General features: G+C 49.4%; 1 protein-coding gene across 1 annotated transcript in view; it reads left to right on the forward strand.

The window, feature by feature from the left end:
• The first annotated feature begins 1,439 nt into the window (after positions 1-1,439).
• Positions 1,440-20,268, forward strand: part of CLSTN2 (calsyntenin 2) — a 643,531-nt gene continuing 624,702 nt past the window's right edge. Inside the window, exon 1 of the mRNA XM_057545313.1 lies at positions 1,440-2,047. Within this exon, the coding sequence (XP_057401296.1) occupies positions 1,936-2,047 (112 nt within the window). The 5' untranslated portion in view covers positions 1,440-1,935. The remainder of the gene's footprint in view (positions 2,048-20,268) is intronic.

Raw genomic sequence — 20,268 nt, forward strand, 5'->3', positions numbered from 1 at the left:
TCCATCTGCTGGTTTCCCTGATTTTGCCTGGGTCACCTTCCCTGTCTCCATGCCATCCTTTCTGGATCCTGACACCAAGTCTGAAAAAGGCAAGAGCCTGGTATTGATCTGAGGCGCTTATTAGCCCTTGGATCTTGGGCAAGGAAGTTCCTTCCCTAATTTCCCCGAGCCCCCATTTGCTCATGTGAGAAAGAATAACAGCACAGATGTGGGTTGTGTGGGTTAAAGGAGACCTGCAGGTGAAGCGCCCTGCCTAGGCTGAGCCTTCCTGCAGCCTCCATGAGTCATGGCTGCCCTGCAAGCACTTCTGGGTGCCTGGAAATGCAGAAGAGTCGACCTGCACAACTGCAGCGGCTCTGAGTGAGCTGCCAGCGCGGTGCAGAGCGGCTGAGCAGCACGAGGGCTGTTAATGGATTTTATGGCTTTGTTGAGTATCCCAAACTACAGTTATTAATTATAGGATGCTCTTTAGACACCGTTGCAACATATACATTTTGTCAGTTGATTTGTATAGGCACATATCTGGCAACATAAAGAATGTGCAGGACCAGAACACTTACAAAGCACTGTAATTGCCTTTTACTGCCCTCTCTGGCTTCTCAGACAGGAACAAAGGCTTTCAGGAGAGGACGGACAACTCTCCTTGGTCTTTGGACTGTCTAATGTCTAATTTAGTGTCCAGTGGCAGGGTGACACAACCTGTCTAGGTGCTCAGTATATGGGTTGAATCAATGAATAAACAACTTCTGTTTCTCTCTAGATTTCTCTATTTCCTTAACTATTGCTTATGAACCCTGACTTGTGTGTGATACTGGCACTGCATATATGTATGCAAATAAGGTCAAGGATTTCTTCTGAGACATTAGTTAATGTTTAGGGAGTAACTCTATGAACCTTGTGTGGCCTGGGGGTGGTGGGGAGTTGTCAAGAGTGCAAGGCCGTTGCACTCTGGGTACTGACAATTACTCACGAGGTGTTACAAGGCATGACGTCGGGTGGCCTGGTCTCAAGATACGTGGAGCGAAACAGAAAGGTGGTAACTTCTTGCCTGGGTACCATACTGCAGGGAAGTGTCTGTCCCACTGCAGCCTCGGCAGGCCCAGCGGCCCACGTTTGCCTTTTGTGATCTGGTCTATCAGCCGCCGAGAGCCGTGGCTGTCCCTGCCTCTCCAAGATGGTGCGGAGTCCGGCCACTGCCCTCCGGGTCCGCGGTGATGTCCCCGGCTTGGCAACTCAGAGCGGCAGTCGCGCTTTCCAGCTCTAGCGTGTGCCTGGCGCCCTCCCCAGACCAGGCGGCACAGAACGTCCGGAGACCCGGCCAAGGGCAGGACCTGCAGCAACGCCCGCCCGCCCCTCCGCACGGATGTCAGCTCCAAGGGCGTGGCGGGGCACGGTGCCCTGAGCCCCCGCAGGCGACGCTCAGGCTCCCGGGGACCACTTCTGAGGGAGCCAGCCCTCCCCCGAGGCAGTAATTTGAGAGCCGGAGCGAGGGCGCGGGGCCGGAGGGCTCCCCGCAGCCGCCCACCCGGTCCTCTGGGAGCCGAGTCCTACCTGGAGCAGGAGCGCCCCGGAGCTCGAGGACAGCGGAGGAAAGTTGGGGGGAGAGGGCGCGGAGCCGCGAGCTTAGAAGCCGAGGCCGGTGTCCGCGTCTCATGAATATGCAGGAGCCACCTCCCTCCCTCCGTGACGTCACGGGCCGTCCCGGGGTGAGCGTCGGAGCTGCTCCGGGTCCGCGCCAGTGAGCGCGGCTGCTGCGGGCGAGCTAGCGGTGCGGCGGCGGACACCGGAAGCCGAGCGCGGCGGCGCCCAAAGCGCACCCAGCGGCAGGGCAAGGCGGCCCGAGGCCCGGCGGACACCGGCAGGAGAGAGCCGGCGAGGGCAGTAGGCGGCGGCGGCGGCAGCGGCAGCTCGTAGGCGGCGGCGGCGGCGGCGAGGATGGTGACTGGGAGGCTGTGCTGGGTACCGCTCCTGCTGGTGCTGGGCGTGGGGAGCGGCAGCGGCGGCGGCGGCGGGGGCAGCCGGCGGCGCCGCCTCCTCGCCTCTAAAGGTGGGTGCTGGGGAAGTTTCTTCGTCTCCGAGGAGGGAAGCAGGGCGGGCTTGAGGGTGCAAACGGCGGGGACCCCACTGGATTTGCACACCCTCCCTTGCCGCAGCTTCCCCGGCCTCCGTGCGCCCGGGATGACCAAAGTGAGCGCCCTGCGCCCTGGACCAGAGAGATTCCACCTGCGGACGCCGGCCCAACCCCTGGGCAGGTTCTAGGGACCCAGGAGAAGGCCAGGTCTGGGGAGTCCGGACAACTTTGGGGGCTTTCTGCGCTGGAGTGGGGGTGTAGTGGCCGAGTGGCGGGCTCCGGCCCGGGAGCGGCGGGAGCAGGGCGCTGGCACGGCGCGGACAGGCAGTTGTCTGCTCCAGCCCAGAGGGAGGAATCAGTGGCGGCGCCTTCAAAGGAGGGAGCAGAGCTCGTCTCCCAGCTCGGGGATGGGGTGGAAACTTGTGGGCTCCGGGGAAGGCCTCCCTGGCTGGCTTCAGGATCCCCCAGGTCGGCTCTGGCTCCCCTGGGAACGCGCGCCCTCCGGGTGGGCCGCAGAGTCCGGAAGAAGTGCGGGATGAGACCCTCCCCATAGCCGCTCCGACTGTGCTTGGGCACCGGAGCACAGAGGCGCAGAATCCGGTGACCTCCCTCCCCGCAACCCTATTGGCTTGGAGTTCTTGACCTCCCCGCTTCTCCCGCCCCGGAGGAAGCAAGATCCTGGTGAACGCCTGGCGCGGTCGGGAGACTGTAGGCTGGCGAGCCGCGGAATTTGCTGCCTGGGAGCGCGGGGCGGAGCGCCGGGGTGGGGGCGTCTGGAGGGCGAACTGAAACGGAAAGTCACGTGCTTGCTGGACGGTGGTGGGAGAGGCAAGGGAGGAGCAGAGCGGGCTTGGGTGGCGGTGGGCGCAGGAGAGGCAGTGGCAGTTCTGGGCTGGAGTGCCCGGCTTGGTGGTAACTTGTTGATTCTCTGCGTTTTGACTAGGATAGGCGGGCGTGCGCTTGGTTTAAAGGCTGTGGCCAGATTTGCCCGGCAACCAGTACGGGAAGGGACGTGGTCACTGACAATCCTCAGAGGACGGAGGAGTTTGCTCTTGTAGATAAAGAGGCTCCCTATTAGCGGCAACCTGATTTGCAAACTGGCTTTGAACCGTAGCTTACCTGTGGCTCAGGAGGGAATGTATTCTACGTTTAATTACCCTTGGAGGGTGGGGAGAGCGCGAGGCAGCCAGTTCGCCTCCTCAGGACCTCGGAAATGCCTCTCCCGCTACTTGAGAGTGAGACGGTTGAGAAGAATAGGAGAGTTTCTGTTTATGCTGTAATCTTTTAGTTTGGTGGCATCGTTTTTTGTAACATTATTTTATAAGCAGGCATCCTATTCCTTTTCATCAATTCCTACCCCCACCCCCATCCTTGAGAGGTAGTGTTTTGGGGGGGAAGACAAAGGAAAACTGATTATGAAAATGTCTCAAACATGTGATAAAGGAAAGGTAAAGGAATGGGTAAAGGAGTCGTTGATCATTCAGAGAGACGCTTGTTTTGGTGAAAGCAAGAATAAAAAACAATGAACGATCGAATCTTTTGCTCTCCTTCCCCAATATAGACACTTTGTTAAATAGGCAGATTACATGTTTTTGACTTCTTTCGTCACTTTGTAGCGGAGCAAATGGCGTATGTTTAAGCCGATGTTTACATACGGGGGGCTCACAGCAAGTGAAGGAAGGGAAAAAAAACTTGTTTGGGAAGAAGACCTGGTATGCTTATGCATCGCCTAGTTCCCAGGTCAACATGGAAAGCTTGGTAGAGATAAAAGAGAAAGATTGAAAAGAAAAAAAAAAAAATCCAGGCTCTCAGTGATTCACGCGTATGTGAATAATTATGTGCATTTTAACCAACACCTTGCATCTTCTCCACTTAGAACATATTCATTTCATGTTGAAAATAAGCCATTTGTCTTTCCGGAGTAAAAAGTTGATTGGTCCTGCGGAGCTAGAGTTGTGTCTGAATCCCCCGCGTTCTTCCCTCTTTCTCTTTCCAACCACTGGGGGGCTGCAAAGGGCGCTGTTAGCTACATTTTTCTTTTCATTTCTTTTTTAAAGACAAATGTGTAATATTTGATCAAAACAGAGACATTTGCTATGACACTTTAGCTGGGATTTACAGGGCTGACTCTCCTTATTACAATGCACGTGCATTTTATGTCTCCAAATTTCATATAATTTCTGAAGAACATTTGAGATACTGAAGGTATGCTTCATATATGATGTGTCCCACCACTGACTTTGCCTTTTCTAAGGTTCATGTCATTATTATCCCCATCACTAAAAAGGAGAAAAGTCAGGAAGACCTATGAAGAAGATTGAACAAAAAAATAGCTTTCTTTTTCCATACAATTCTGAATTCATTCACAGAGGAAAAATGGGAGTGGGGCGTCAAGCTGCCTGGCAGACTTGAATGCACCCTCTGGACAACTGTCTGGAAGTATGTCCTCCCGGCTTGGGCTCGTGTACGATGTCGTGTTTGTGGCACACAGCTTGTTCTGCCTTTGTGTTTCTTGCTTCTTGCTGTACGGAATCGAGCAGCTAATCCCTGAGAACTGTTTGGGGTTTTCGCAGAATCGCTGCACTTTGAGCACAAACATATTCCTGACGTCAGAAATAATACAGTGGCCAGGCAGCTATTATAACCCCTTCCTTTTCTCTCCTGTATCTTGATTATTCAAAAAAGACAAACACTTCCTGCATGCCTTGAAAAGACCAGATCCTATGCATGTGTTTCATGAGCAAAGCTTGGGAAGGCATTGTGGACCCAAGGAGCCTCTGGAGCAGAGAAAGGCATGTCTTATCCAGGGAAAAAAAGACAATACAAAAAAACCTCTTAAGATTTGTACCAAATTTGGTGATACATCAATGGTCTCAGGTCTCAGGGATCTGGTACACAGACGCTTTTTAGTTCTCAACATCCAGATATTGGTTGTTCAGGACAATGCTCTAGTAGACACCATCAGCGATAACTGATGTAGTGCCCACCTGTGTGCCCAGAGCCTGACTCAGTGCTCTGGAGGATTCTTAGCAAATATAAGAAGATTACCCCCTCACCATTCCCATCTCATTACTACCTTGCTTTGAGAGCTTTGATCTGGCTGGAGACAAGATTTTTATGTGAAAACTTTAAGAGAATGACAGCAGGCCGAGTTTGTGCCAAGTATAGTACGATGCGATGGGGACACAGACAAGGGAGATAGGAAGAGGGCTTGCAAGCACAGCATTTGGTAATAGGGAGGGGAGGAGACAGAGTAGAATTGTAGCAGCAGTTGTATAATTGTAGTAACTGCGGTTTGTGGAACTTCTCCTTAGTGTGTTACAGGCACTGCACTAATCTGTTTACCTGGGCTGTCTCTCATTTTTACAAATGCAGGGCTGGTTTTGGTAGCCCATTTCACAGAACAAGAAACTAAGTCTGAAAGAGGGCAAGTGACTTGACAGGACCACCAGGGGAGGATGTGACACTGGGGTGAGAATGCGAAGGCTCACCATGGCCAGTGCCCCTTGACTGTTCATTGCATATTCTCCCCTTTGGATTTAAAGGCAGATCTAGTGACCACAGGGAAGCTGACTGTATCTCTGAGATCCCCAAGAGCCCCTGTGGCCCTGCATACACAGGGGGAGAGTCCAGGGCTGCTGTTTCAAGGGGCCTGTTGGGAGATCAATGGAGTGGGCCTTGTTCTCATCCATGGAAACCTGTGCTGTAGCTTCAAGCAACAGCCTCATCCTCTCTCTTACAGATTCAAAAACCATCCTTGCGTATTCCAAAGTGCACATGCAGAACCTCCCGCGGGGGCGAAGGTGGTGTGGAATTTTTATGGTGAATTGTCCTATATCATCTCTTGGAAAGTAGCATGTGTCTCCTGGGGGTGTGGCAGTTATTTCCCCAACAACTGAAGCACAAATGACAAAATGTCCTCAGCACTGCATCAGAGGGTGCACTCTGACCTGCACTCATCCTAAAGCACCTGTGGTTCCTGGACCAGGATGTGCTCATTCCTGCCCTGGACCCTTTGGACCATGTCTTCAGGCTAGACGGTCACCTTCCTCAGCCTAATGCCTTCTGTGACTCAAGACACAGCCAGGCCTGGGCATGGCTTCCCCTAGGAGCCTTCCCTGACTGGTCCCCCTGGCTGGTCCCCCAGGATGTGGCTCTCCCTCTGGTGTACCTGTGCTCCTTGTCTGGCTCCAGCACTGCCCTGTGAGCCCTGAGGGCTGGAATCTTGTCCTGATTCTCCCTCCCTGTCCTGATCTCCAAGTCCACCCCACTGCCTGGCCTCCGGATGTGAGCCGAGCAGTCAGTAGTGAGTGGCTTTGTGAATCCACCGGTTTGCAGTTACAGTGCTATTGTTTAATGACACAGAGATTTTGGATGTTTTCTCCTGTCCTGTAGGAAGGAAAATTTGGGCTTCATAGTGAGAGAAACCTGGGTTCCAATCCTGGCCCTACTGCTTCCCAGTAAGATAATCTTGGACAAATCAGTGAATCCCTTTGAACCTCAGTTTCCTTATCTATAAAATGGGGATAAAAAGATCTACCTTGCCAAGTAGTTGTCAGGAAGGTGTTTAGAAATCACTTAGCACAGTTCATGGCATGTAAACAGCATTAAATACACAGTGACTGTAATTACTGTAATTACTGATCATTTAAACCCTGGGTTCTAGCATCTGAGATTTGGTGACATTCTCCCTTTCCGACTGACCTCTTGGCAGTTCAGTAGCTTCGTTCATATCTTCCCTCCGTTCAAACTCTGTTCTCTCTGTCTCTGTGTCTCTCCACATGTGCTATGTGTGGACATAGTCGTATATAAATACATGCGCACATAGACATTTGGCTTGAATTGTGAAAACACCTGCCTCTTTCACTAGTCTATGAATGCCTTTGAGGCTGGGACCCATGTCTTGTCTCATTCATGTCAAAAGCCCTGGCACTTAATGCAGGGCCAGCTCTGAGGAAGGACTCAGCAATGTGTGTTATCTAAATAAATAAACATCTCTATGTGCCACTGCCGAAGGTGTGGGATTCTGGTCTCTGGAGGAGGAGCTTTATTGGTGTGATTTGGGTCGTAAAGAGAATTCCCCTGACCAGCAAACACTTTCCTTCCAGCCTTGCTGTCCCAGAAAGCAGAGAAGCACTCTTTTTTGTTTGTTTGTTTAAGACACTGGCAACCTCTGTGATGATGCATGTTTATGTGGAAGGGGGTAATTGACACTGTGATAACCAAATGACAGCTTGAGATGGATTATTATTTTATTATTTATTATCTAGCCCACCACTAATTGGACCCTGTGGAAATTGGAATGGTGGGTGTGCAGATGAACCATGAGAGGACTGAGCTGGGGGAAACAAGCTGAGCTGAAGACACTGGCACTAAACAGGACAGAAGTTCACCATCTTAATCAGCTGGGGATTCTGTAACAAAAATAACATAGATCAGGTGGCTTAGAAACAACAGAAATTGATTTCTACAGTTCTGAAGGAAGGAAGTCCAAGAATGATTATGTTCTGGTGAGAGTTCTCTTCTGGGTTGCAGACTGCTGACTTCTTACTGTGTCCTTCTGTGTGGAATGCAGAGAGAGGAAGCAGGCTCTCTCACGACACTTACAAGGACACTAATCCCATTCATGAGGGCCCCACCCTCATGATCTCTTCTAATCCTAATATGCTGGGATTTGGGTTGTAAGGAGAGGGTCTCCAAAAGGCCCTGTGGCCTAATACTATCACACTGAGGGTAGAGTTTCAACATGTGAATTTTGGGAGGACACAAACATTCATCCATACCAATCATGCTGTCAGCTTTGGGGGAGCAATAGGCAGAAGACAGGAGGTGGCAGTGGTTGGAGGAGGATGCTTGGGGTGAGAGTGAGGCCAACCCAAACATGCATTGGGCCCCATTTTTAGCTGTTTCAGCCAAGAGCTATGTCTCAGTCTCCTGTTATTCTCTATGAGCGGAATGAAAAGCTAGAACAAATATCAGATATCAAAGAGCTCTGTCTAGGGCAAACATCACACATGACACAAACTATTGGAGAACTTGGTAGCTTCTGGGAAAAGGGTAGTAGAAGACTGTGCATGAAACACCTGGAAAAAGTTTTGTAGGAAAGGAAGAAATTGACAAGGATAGGAGAAGCCAGCAAAGATTAATGGAGAAAATGAAAGAGGTCTTGATGGGTGAGTAGGCATTTGGTCAGCAGATAGGAGGTGGGCAGGACAGGTAGATGCAAGGTAAGAATGCGTATGTTGGTACGCAGGCAAGAGTAAGGAGGGAGCCCAGCCATGGACAAATATATTTCTGCTACAGATTTATAAGGCTAATAAAAGAGTGAGTGTTTATTGAATGCATACCGTGTGCCAGGCACTATTTTAAGCACTTCATATATGTCAGTTGGTTTGATCTTAACCCCAGTTGGTTTGATCTACCAATGATGCAGGTAGAATTACTATCCCATCTTTACAGAGGAGGAAACTGAGGCCCAGAGAAGGGAAGTAACTTGCCCAAGGTCCCACAGCTTAGAGACAGTAGAACTGAGATTTGAACCCAGAACAGTGTGGCAGACATGGATTTCCCATATCACACAGGCTTACCTAGCAGAGTGATGTGTTTTCAGCCCGAGGAAGGCTCTGAGTGGGGCCAGAGAGGTTCTGTTGCCCTAGAACATTCTGAGGCAGTTCAAGAACATTTGGGTTTCACTTCAAAATTGCTGAAAGAATCAGTTTCTCTGGAAGCCTCACTCTCTGACTGACTTCCCTGTCAGGAGCGAACATCGTCTTTCTTTTCTTGCCCGGGCAGCTGGAAGCCTTCCTCCCCTCCCGTCATGCTTGGCCTCAAGTACAGAAGGCAGCTGTCTGCATTGCATGGTCCATTGGAGGGGTCTCCTGCATCAGGAAGACCTCCCAGCAGTTGTTCATTTGGATTAAACATGGCCCTCCTCTGACTCCTTTTTTTTTAAGCAGGCAGGGTTAAGAAAAGCTACCACAGACACTTTCAAGTATATTAGATGTACTTGAAGCCTGGACTCTGGGGAGAATGAGGAGGGGATGCTGAAAGGCGAGTGTGGCAAGAGGGGAGAGAGATGGCATAGATGAAATAGAAGGTAACGTGATTGCTCATAAGGCTGCCTTTTCTTCTGCTGTTGTGGCAGGATTTTATATATGTCAATTGTCTTTTCCACAAATACCCATTTTACAGATTGGTAAGTGAACACCACAGGGCATGTAGCCGCAGAGCCAGGAATCAGACCAAAGGGTCAGACTAATTGCAGTTGGTTGCAACCCAGCACCAGGAAGCCAGGTGATATCTTGGATGATGTCACCCAAAGGCCACTTCTCCCACTTCTTAGTAGTTTTCTAATCCTCAGGTACTTGTTTCCAGTACCTTCTCAGGACTTTGCTTGTCCCCAGCTCAGTGTTCTCGGCTTACATCAGTCCTCCGGAGATGGCCCTGACCAACTCTTTTCCTAGCTCACCTTAAGCCCTGCTCAGAGGCTTGCTCCATGTCTGTCTGCTCTAGGATGCCCTGGGGTACCACCAGCCCCATGTGTGCCAACCCAGCCTCTCATCTTCCCTCCAGGAATCTGCTGCTTACTCTGTGGCCTCTGTTTGGATGAAAGGTACAACATCTGCACACTCACCCAAGCCAGAGCCCTGGAGTCCTCCAGCATCCTCATCTCTCCTCTTCCATCACACCCCATCCTTCATCAAGTCCAGTTGATTCTACCCATAAAGACCTAGAACCTTTCCACTCCCCTCCATGCCCATTGCTACTGCCTTATTTAGCATCTCTTGGGAATGAAAGCACCCCCTCCTCATCCCATCCATCACCCTGTTGCCAGGATGGGTCACATCAACCCCAGTCCCACAAGGCCTATAAGAAATGCCATCCCAGTCATCATGAATTCCATCCTTCACCATCCATGCTGCAGTCTGTTAAAGGCCCAGGGTTTTGAGAATAATGTAACACTCTTGGAATTGCCTCAAGTTTCCATCCCTCACAGGTTACCCTTGTGATGCTCATTGTCTGAAGAGCCTGGCCTCTTAATGTCCCCGGCTGACTCTCTACTTCCATGGGCAGCAGAATCTTTGCTGCCACTGGGGTTCCAGCACCTGAAGTCCAATTCTCCTATTACATTTCATTGCCATTGCCTCGGGGGGTGCTTGGGGATAGGAGATGGAACAGGCCACCAGTTCCCATCCTAGAGGAAACCAGCCCTTCTCCCACCTTCTACCTCTCCTATCCCTACCATCACCCCTTCAAGGAGCTCAGGCATTCATAGAGCAAAGGCCTGGACCGAGTGTCTACAGAGATCTTCTGCCTATGCTCTTGCAACCCAAGCCTCCTCTGAAGCTAGGATACACAGAGAGCCTCACCCCTGATGACAAACCACAGTCCTCTCAAGATAGATCCAAACTCTCCAGCCTCACATAAAAGTCCGTTGATGGTTTCTCCCCTCACTTCTCATCTGGCCTCCTCTTCTCTCAGTGAACTTTCCAGCAGTTTCCAGATAACAGATACTATCTTCTGTCAAGAGCTTACTGTGTGCTGGGCTGTGTTCTGAGTGCTTTATAGGTATTAATACTCATTCAGTCCTCCAGCCACTCAATCAGATGTGTGCTCTTATTATCCCCATTTTACAGGTAAGGAAACTGAGGCCAGGAAGGTTAAGCTACTTACCTAGTTCACCCAACTACTACTACTACTACAGCAGGGCTGGGATTTGAATGGACCAAGTCTAGTTTCAGAGACTAGCCCCTTATCTGTTGGGTTAGTGACTCTCAAGCCTGGATGCACAGTGGAACCACTTGAGAGTTTCAAAATAACAGAGATGCCTGGAACACCCCTGCAGAGATGCTGGTGTCATTGATCTAGGTTAGGACTTGGGAGTTAGTTTAAAGCTCTCAGATGTTTGTGATGCCCAGCCAAGGTTGAGAAGTGCCCCTGCCAACCCCTATTGCTGACAGTTCCCCAGGGAATGCCTCATTTCTTGGCATGGGTTGCAGGGCTGCTCCTGGCTGGGGGCCTTGACCCTCTTTATTGCACCACCTCTGGTTTCCCCCACCACAGTGCCTATCACCTCCCTGTCTCCCCAGGCAGACTGTGAGCCCCTCGAGGGGGAAGCATCCTGGTCACCTCTGTGTGATTGGTGCCCAGCACAGTCTGAGGTCCAGAGTGAATGCAGAGTGTTGAGCGAGTGACGATATGCCAGGGTGATGCCACCCACGCTGGCTGCAAGTCCCTCAGGACTCTGCCCATGCACATTTCCCCCGGTCAGGGCTACTCCCTGCCTTCGGTCACTGGTAGGAACTAGTCATCAGGCTTCTCCTCTTTAGTTAACTGATTCTCCTTCCAAACCAATGACAGCATTCACTTTGTAAAGGTTGAAAACACTCAGTTCTGCAGATGAGTTGAGAGAACTCTAGCCACACCAAGATGTGTAAGGGAGGCAAGTCCAGCAGATGCCGCTGGAATTCTCACTGAGAAAGGCTGTAACTGCCACTCCCGTAGCTTCTAAAAATGCTTAATTGGCTGAAATTTGACTTAAGTTTTGCCGATTGAAAAAAAAAAAAAAACACACAGCACATCATTTTTGTGATTTCTGCCACTTTGCATTTCCGTGATGTCTGTTGTATAATGTAGTTAAACAAATCTTCAGTCTTCAAAGAAGCCTGACGGGGAAATCGCCTGTGGAGAAGGCAGCGACTCCAAGTCACGTGTTTTGGATCCACTGATCCGTGTGAGGCTCAGGGTACATCACTCAGCTCTCTGGGATCTGCTTTTCCCTGTGCAGAAAGGACAGGACGGCACCTCCCTCCTCTATTCAAGAAAGTTCTGAGTATCCACGTGCAAATGGCTCTGAATACCCTTTGGAAGGATAAAGTGCTTAAGAAAATAAGGTGATCAGATTTAAGAAACTGGCAAAACCCTACATCTTTCCATCTTTATACTGTCTTACCAATTTAATTAATGATATTTTCAGGAGAAGTCTGAATTTAGCGGTAAGGCCCTTCCTAATTCTGTAATGTACATTCTGCCTATGGTACACAGCGGGCGTTCACCATGGTTATGCAAGGGGTGCAGCAGTTGCAGGCCCATAAATTTTCAGGGAAGACCCAGTCAAAACTGTTAATATGATGTCAAGTTGATGTGTCATTTTCCAATTTGCATGGCTAACTGCATTGCAGCAAATTAATTAAAACAGATAAATGTTAATCTAATGCATGTCTCCTTGTAATGAATGAAATATAAACATTACAGGGTATTTGATTTATTATTTTAGTTTATAAAATGCTGAATTCTTCTGTAAAGTTAGATACAATAAGAGGAGAAGCTGACCCATATATAGCACTAGGAAAAATAATCACATTTCAATAAATCAATCACTCTCTAAAAGGATATAGTTCATTAACACCATGAACTGAAAGCGTTAGATGTAAATTAGATTAACCTTTTTAGCGACACTTGCATTTATATTGCATACTCTCTTCAAACTCCAAGCACTTTACATATATTAATTCGATGAACCCTCCCCAAACCCTTGTTAAGTAAGTACATATATCAAAGTTGGAAGGGAGGAGAAATGAAACCCTTCAAAAATACTGAAATCCTGGTCTTAAGATTTATGATTTCTTCTTCAGCAGTACAGTGTATGCTGGACTTCTGGAGCTTGAGAACGTGGGTGGTATTCAGGCTCTCTCGTGCTGTCGGGAAACAATTAGTCCATCACTCAGCACCTGAACCCAGAGATGCTTGTGCTTGGTGCTCAGGCCAAATGCTCAAAGGAAACCCTCTGCCTTCTTTCACAAAATACACCCCAGCAACAGTGGGTTTGGCTGTGGACAGGGCAGCCCCAAGTGGGTGTGGGTGATGGGAACTTAGTGCCCCACTGGGGCCTCCAAGGGTCATCTTCCCTTGGGCCAGCTGCGGCTCCTCTTTTACATCCCTACCCTTGATCATCTGGGTGCTGAGGATGAGCTGTGGTGAACAAGACCTTGGGAGGCTATTGGGAGAAGAAAGAAGGAGGGACAGGGAGATGGGAATGGGCTTAACCTCTTCAGCTGGGGGTCTCTACTCAGGCCCGCCTGAGTTGGGGGCCAAGACCGCTGTCTCTTTACCTGCTGGGATGGAGAGTGAGCGCCTGAGAGAGGAGGAGTCCCTCTCCATCTAGCTGAAAGCCTGCTCCTCAAAGAAACTTTCCTGAGCGAGGACCTGGGTCTTCTGTAGCAGCTTGTCACCGGGACCACTCCTCTCCTATGGGGGCTCTGCCTACTTGCAGGACTTACTGTCATTGCCTGCTGGAGATTGCACAGAGGGGAGAGGAAGCAGGGCTTGCATTATAAAAGCCTATGAAGAATCAGGGGAGGAGACTGTAAGCATTTCCTGAGCTTGATTGACTGTGTGTTTGGGTTTGTTTGGTGGTTTGAGGTTCTGAATATTTATTTTTCCAACTCTTTCTGTTCCTTCAAGTTCTCAAACCCACAAGTGCTTTCCTAGGGGCAGATTTTCACTTTATTCCACAAACCCATTGAAATGCTGTGTGTTTCAGACAACGGCCTGCCCTGGAGCTAGCGCATCACTAATGGTTAGACATGAAATAGAATGTAGGAGAACAACGTTGGAGTGTCGGGGATTCTTCTCCCTGCTTCTGGAGTTGGAAAATCATGTACTCTGGTCCTCATGCAAGGACGGTTTAACCCCACGCAGTCCTAGAATCTCAGCTCATTCTGCTCTGCCGGCACTTCTTGGCACACTTGTCTGCTGCAAAATGCTCCAAATTCTCTCCTCCAGACCTCGTATGGAAGGGATTAAGAATCTGGATTTAGGGGACTTCCCTGGTGGCTCAGTGGTTAGGAATCTGCCTGCCAATGCAGGGGACATGGGTTCGAGTGCTGGTCCGGGAAGATCCCACATGCCGCGGAGCAACTAAACCTGTGTGCCAAAAAAAAAAAAAAAAAAAAGAATCTGGATTTAGAGTCAAGAACTAAGACAGGCCATCACTCAGGAAACTCACAGAAATGCTAGGGAATGAGAGAAAATATTGAATTTGCAGTTTATGGTATTTTAAGAGTTTCCTTCCTTCCTTCCTTTCTTCCTTCCTCCCTCCCTCTTCATTTCTTTTTTCTTGTGTGTTTTTGTTTGTTTGTAGGAGGGTGCTTGGTCATTTGGAGCAGGGAAGGAGGTTAAGATAATTTATAATCAGAGTTAAAAAGAATTTCACTTTCAAGACCTAGATTTCACTTTCTTTTTGTTGGTTATTTTCTTTTTTCCCAGAAGCAAACCAATTATTTTGGCTTCATGACACCATCATGAGAAATATCAAGATGGTTGTATCTTATGTATTAATTTTTAAATTATATTTAAGTCTTTTTAGTGATTTATTCTTCTTTTAACTAGAGGTCACGAATAAAGCACTTTTTTTTTTTTTTACTGCACTTGCATCTTTTTCCTCTTGAAAATCCCCCTGCCTCCCCTGCACCCCAATCTTCCTGTCCTTAAATTGCAGCCCTCTTACGTGGAGGAACTCAAGTCAGAGACCAGCCAAGAATCTTTGCTTGAAGATGGAGTTTCCCTGGAGTTTTGCTTTCAGACGTGTCCCACCTCTTGTCCCAGAGCCCACGAGGGAGGAGGGGAGGGCTGACGGAATTGTTGGGTCACCTTCATCACCCTTCTCATCCGCTGCTTCCCCCTCCTGCGATATCTCTTCCTGCTGCCCAAGTCCCTCCAGGATCTCTCTCTGCAAGACCTTGGTGGCACCAAGGTCTGCTTTTGGAGGTAGTGTTTGGCTGCTCCCTGGAAACCACTTCTTAAATTACTACCAATAATCATGAGAATCATCATCTTCCTAATCTTACAATTTGTTTTCTCCATCCAATGGGAAATGTGAATAGAAGCATCTTTAGAAAACTTTGCTACTTCTGTGGATCAGAACCACCTAATCTTTAACTAAAGACAGAGGGCTCGCTATGCAGCTACAGCTTCCAACCAAGTCACGTGGTTCATACTTCCAACCAAATGGGCTCTGGTAGAGGAACTTTGGAGCTGCCACTGCCCCTGTCTCAAGTCTACTAGACGTGGTGACCTAATGCTCTCCTTACATCATCTTATCAGAGAGGAAACACTCTGACTTTCCTGTAAGCTAAGGCAATGGGACATGATGCAGGATCTCACTTGGCGACATGCGCATTTAGAAAGAGAGGGCGCTGCTCAACCCCTAGGGTTACTCATTCGCACACTGGTGGTGTTTGGGGCAGCGTGGCAGGCTCTCTGGAGGGTGTGGGGGACGTGTGAGGCAGATGGGTCTCTGTCATGGTGCTTAAACCATATTAGGGTGATTTAGCCCCTGTGCTCAAATTGTGGAAGCCCTCCAGGGATGAGTCTATGTGACACCTTATGTCATCTAAAAGCTGGCAGTGGCGGCTACAGGTCTTAAAAAGCTGGGCTCCTGTGCATGCTGACTGCCAGCTCTGGTGGGTCTTGATGTCTTTTCACTCTTGGGTCCCGGCATGGAGATAGCCTAGTACTTGGTGTGGGTGGCTTCCCTGGCCGTGGGTGAAGACGTGCACTTGGACATCCTCTCTCCCCAGAACCAAGGCAGCCTTGATTTCCAGGGACCTTGAGCCCTGCCAATCCCCAGCCAACCCTCCTGAGCACCTAAGAAGGTGACCCAAGAGACAAGGGAGGGGGTTGCCAATCCATTGTGATGCAAGAGCCTCAGGTGTGCAGACTGGGGGTGTGCTCAGACCCAACCACAGAAGCACTGCCTGGATACGGGCATCCAGCCCAGTGTCTCCCCTTCATGAGCCACAAGGACTCACCTGGTTCTCTAGCTTGATTGCATCTGCTTAAAGGCAGGGCAGGGTTTCTCCTGAGCAGCGGCCAGCACACCTGACTCAGCAGTCTGTAGAGCACCGATCCTTCTCTGTCTGGTGGTCTCAGTGTGTTCTTCAGTGTTCTGAGCTGTTTTTGTCTCTGGTCCTTGCTTCTTGTGGCAGGCACTATCTATATCCCTGACTCTTGTCTTTCTACTGCAGCCAGCTCAGGATAGGGATGGGGTGGGGGGAGGAATGAGAGGTGGGGAGGGATGAGGAGGCAGGGGCCTCACTGCTCAGAGAGCACTTGGTAGCTTGGATTCTCCTTGCCCGACTGTACTTCTCTATCCCTGCAGCTCATGGCCTGATTCCTCTTTAATCCACTTCTACTCAGCCCTTGATGGTTCTTCCAAACACACACACCCAGTCCATCACCCCTGCTCAGAATCCCTCCATGTCACTTCATCACTTTCAGGATAAAGACCACTTTCCTTGGCTTATCCCAAAAGGCCCTTAGTGGGTGCCCACCTGTTCCTGGGCTAGAAGGTGAGCTCGTGTGAGCAGAGCCCAGCACCCGCACAGTGCCTGAGGAGTGAATGAGCGAATCTTCTCTCCATACGTTGTCCTCACGCTTCAGCCTGACCCGCAGAAAGAGCCCAGTTCCCGGCCTCATGGGTCTTCTTGTGTCTCTGCACCAATGCACACCCCGCCCTTGCCCCATCTGCTTTTGCCTTGTCTGGCAGCCTGGTGCCTCTTCTGGGATCCATCCCTGGGCATCCCCTGGGAGTATTCTTACCCCGTACCTCGATTACACAGCTCCCATACGGACCTCCACGGTGGCACTTACCAGCTTGCCTACCTGCCCACCTGCCTGTTCCTCACTAAACTCTCTGATCCCTGAGGTCAGGGTCTGTGACATCCTCATCCTGTGCCCCCAGGCATGTATGGTCTAGCACAGGGTAGGTGGGTGAGTGATGGCTGGAGTTCCCTAGGACCCAGCTCATTGCCTTGTGGGGATGGAGGGCTGGGGTGGAGTTCCCCTTGATTCATCTTTCTCCTTCATCCCCCTGGGTCCCCAGTGCCCATCTTTCCAGTGCAAGCCCACCCGAGTAGGGCTGGTGGAGAAGGAGGATTTGGTTAGGAAGGTTAGCATCGCGGGCTGGGTGCTGGCTATCATTGGCATGAGCTGGTGCATTCAAGGATGGGGAGACAGTCAGGCTGGGGGCAGGTGACATGTTGGAGGTGAGACACATTGGGGACTGGGAAGCTAGATGGCTCAGGGCCTTGGACCTCTGAGGCTGATGATTCTGGGGGCCATTTCCAGAGTGTATATGCTTCTGGGATAATTAATGTGAAGTAACTTTCCCATCAATGAAAAAGCTTAGTCACGAGCTCCCTCTTTCATCTGTAACACTGAATGCCACCTATCTGGGAGAACATCTGTCACTGCGCCGATGAGAATTAAGCTGTAACCATCGGCTGCTGCGGGTCTTACGCTCTGCCCAGTGCCCTCTCCATGTCTCTCAGTGGTTACTCCTTGCCCGTGTCAGCATCCTCTTAAGCCTCAGACTGTAGAAGTCCTACGTGTGTAAAGCATGCCTCCTTTTCCAAACAGGCCATTAAAAGCGATTTGCAGTTGGCGACATCAGATGCATGTGTGTGGAGAGGCCAGGATGAGGTCTTCAGTTGGAAAAGCTTTGCCGTCAGTTAGAGTGAGACGGCCCCACGTGATGAGGCCCGTGGAGTGCCGCCCCCATAGCTAGCGAAGTGGGCGAGCAGGAAGAGGTGCTGAGATTCCCAGGCTGTGTACATAGTCCGCAAAAAAAAAAAAAAAAAAAATGAGCAAGTGGAAATCCTTCAAAAAGTCCAAACATTTCCTTCCAGATCTAAGGATATGCTGGTTCAGTTCTAAGCATTCAGGCTTTGACACTGTGCACAGGGAAACGCCACCATCCCCATCCAACCCAAATGCAGGACTTTTGAGGCTGGTGTTGGTAGGGGACGCTCCCGGGGGTGCTCCCGGGGGATGTGGCTGTGCAGGGGTGCGTGGGGCAGGTGGCTAACAGCCCTGACTCTGACCATGAAGCCCCCCTTCTCCTTGGGGCAGGAGTTTTTGTGTAAGTTATGCTGCTGGGGCAGGGGCCTGGACAGGACTGACCTGCCGCCTTTCCGTAACTCTGGCTCAAGTGGGAACAGCTTCTCCCTCTAGATATTAAGGCTAGAGCTTGGACCCAACTGGGTTTGACTAAAGGCTCAGGGTGCATAACAGGGAAATAAGCGGAAAGGATTATGAAGGCAGACCACTGGTTTGCATTGCTTCAGAACCAATGGCCCCTTTTTACGACAAATATTTTGTAGTCCTCCCATTATTATCCTGAAATGAAATGTACTGATATTACCTGCTTGCTTGCATACATAATTTAACAAATCAGTATAATGCCTTAACTGAAATATAAAGAAACTAAAAGGAAAATAATGTATCATAAAATAGTGTGTAATGCTTGTGCCCACCTATGCTAGAGGAGTAGTGAATTGGATGTTTGCTGTGAATGCCACAGCTACAAATGCAGATGGATCTAGGTGCGTGGTATTGGCAAGTCAAATATCATGGTTGATATTGGGGTGATGTGATGTTAAGAAATGGTGACATACTTCCGGTGAAATTCTGAACGAGACAAAGTACCCTCTGGCCTTAATTCATAGGATGGTTGTATTCCTGAGAGACTTGGGGTTTATTAAAGCTACACGAAGAATATTTAGCTGACTCATTCCAGTGCCATTAGTACGAGGAAGAGAACCGTGGAGTTCTAGATGGTGTGCTGGGGGATGTCCAGGACGAGAGGTGCCTGGAGGATATACCCCCCCCCCCCCCCCCACACACACACACACTGACTCCTAAGTTCCTGCTTCTAAGATGTACCAAAGCTGGATCCCATATGTACTTGCAGGTGAAATTGCCTTAAAAGGTAGACAACTTCTGGAACTGTAGTCTTTCCGGGGAACTTTTGGGGCAAAGGGGAAAATGCCACTAGCTGGTGGACACCTGAAAGAGGTTGTCCCGTTTCACCAGAAGACCTTCTGAAGAATAAAGCCTTCCCAGGGGGCATGTTGGAAGACCGCACTGAGCCCATCAACCATGTGCTGGAGCGTCTTTTAAGGGGGTAGACCAGCGGAAGGGAGGACCGCTACTTTGCCTAAGATGGAGCCAGTCTGGGAGTAGGTGACATGTTGGGGGTGAGACAAGTTGGGGCCTGGGAATCTGGATGGCTCAGGACCTTGGACCTCTGAGGCTGATGATTCTGGGGGCCATTTCTACAGTGTATATCCTTCTGGGATAATTAATATAAAGTAACTTTCCTATCAATGAAAAAGCTTAGTCATGGTCTCCCTCTTTCATCTTTCAACTGAATACCACGTATTTGGGAGAAGATACTTTGCTTTAAGTATAGAGACATGTCTTCCCCTTTCCCTTCTCCTGCCTCTCTTCCCCACAAGCAGAAGAGTAGGGTGGAGGGGAGGAGGAGAGAGCAGACCACACTCGGCCCCTCCATCAGGAGACTTTGGAATACCTTGCCTTTTTGGGGGGAGCAGAAGCTTTGTGGGTCAGATAGGAGACTGGAGCTTAAAAATGAGTTGGGTTGAGTCTTAGTAATTGAATGAAAAGCTGTAGAATTGGTCTGGAGTCTCTTTAAGGCAGTTGCCATCCAGTGGGAGGGAGGAGCTTGACAGCAAAAATAGGGGGCAAAAGTAACAGCTGTAGGGGGCAAAAATAACAGCTGTAGGGGGCAAAAATAACAGCTTTTCATGTTTATATCCAGATGGATTAAATGCTAACAAACTGGCTAGAGTATATATTATGGTCCATACTGATATTTCAGAGATAAAACATTGTTTTCTTGGATGGAAAATTCTTCCTTAGTGTTCTCATTGATAATTTAGAGGGATGAGGGTTTTTATTTTGTTATTAATCCCTAGGTGTCTGTTTATTTCCCCCCCCCCCCTTCCTTCACATAAGCTTAAAGGTGCTCCTAAGAAAGAGGCTGAATTGCCAAAGAGAGTTTCAGTAACTCTGAGATGAAAGTGCATTTTAATATTTTGATTTAATGGGAAATGGTATATCCCCTTAATAAGGAGTTCAGTGACATTTGGTAGTTCTGTAATATTTGACTTGGAGTTGAGTTTATAAAAATTTCAGCCCAATGGTAACTTCGGGGCACTAAGGGATATGTGTATTTCTGAAATGAGAAGACCTGGTTGACATTCTGATTCTAAAATCAACATCATCTCTTATGCGTCACCATATTTTCAATTATAATGGATGATGGGCCGTGCATTTAAAAGTGCTTTCCCTGCAAGCTCCCTCCCAGACCCAGCTGGGGAGGGAGAGTTCTC

The sequence above is a fragment of the Balaenoptera acutorostrata genome, chromosome 4 (assembly GCF_949987535.1).
Source record: "Balaenoptera acutorostrata chromosome 4, mBalAcu1.1, whole genome shotgun sequence".
Classification (NCBI taxonomy): domain Eukaryota; kingdom Metazoa; phylum Chordata; class Mammalia; order Artiodactyla; family Balaenopteridae; genus Balaenoptera; species Balaenoptera acutorostrata.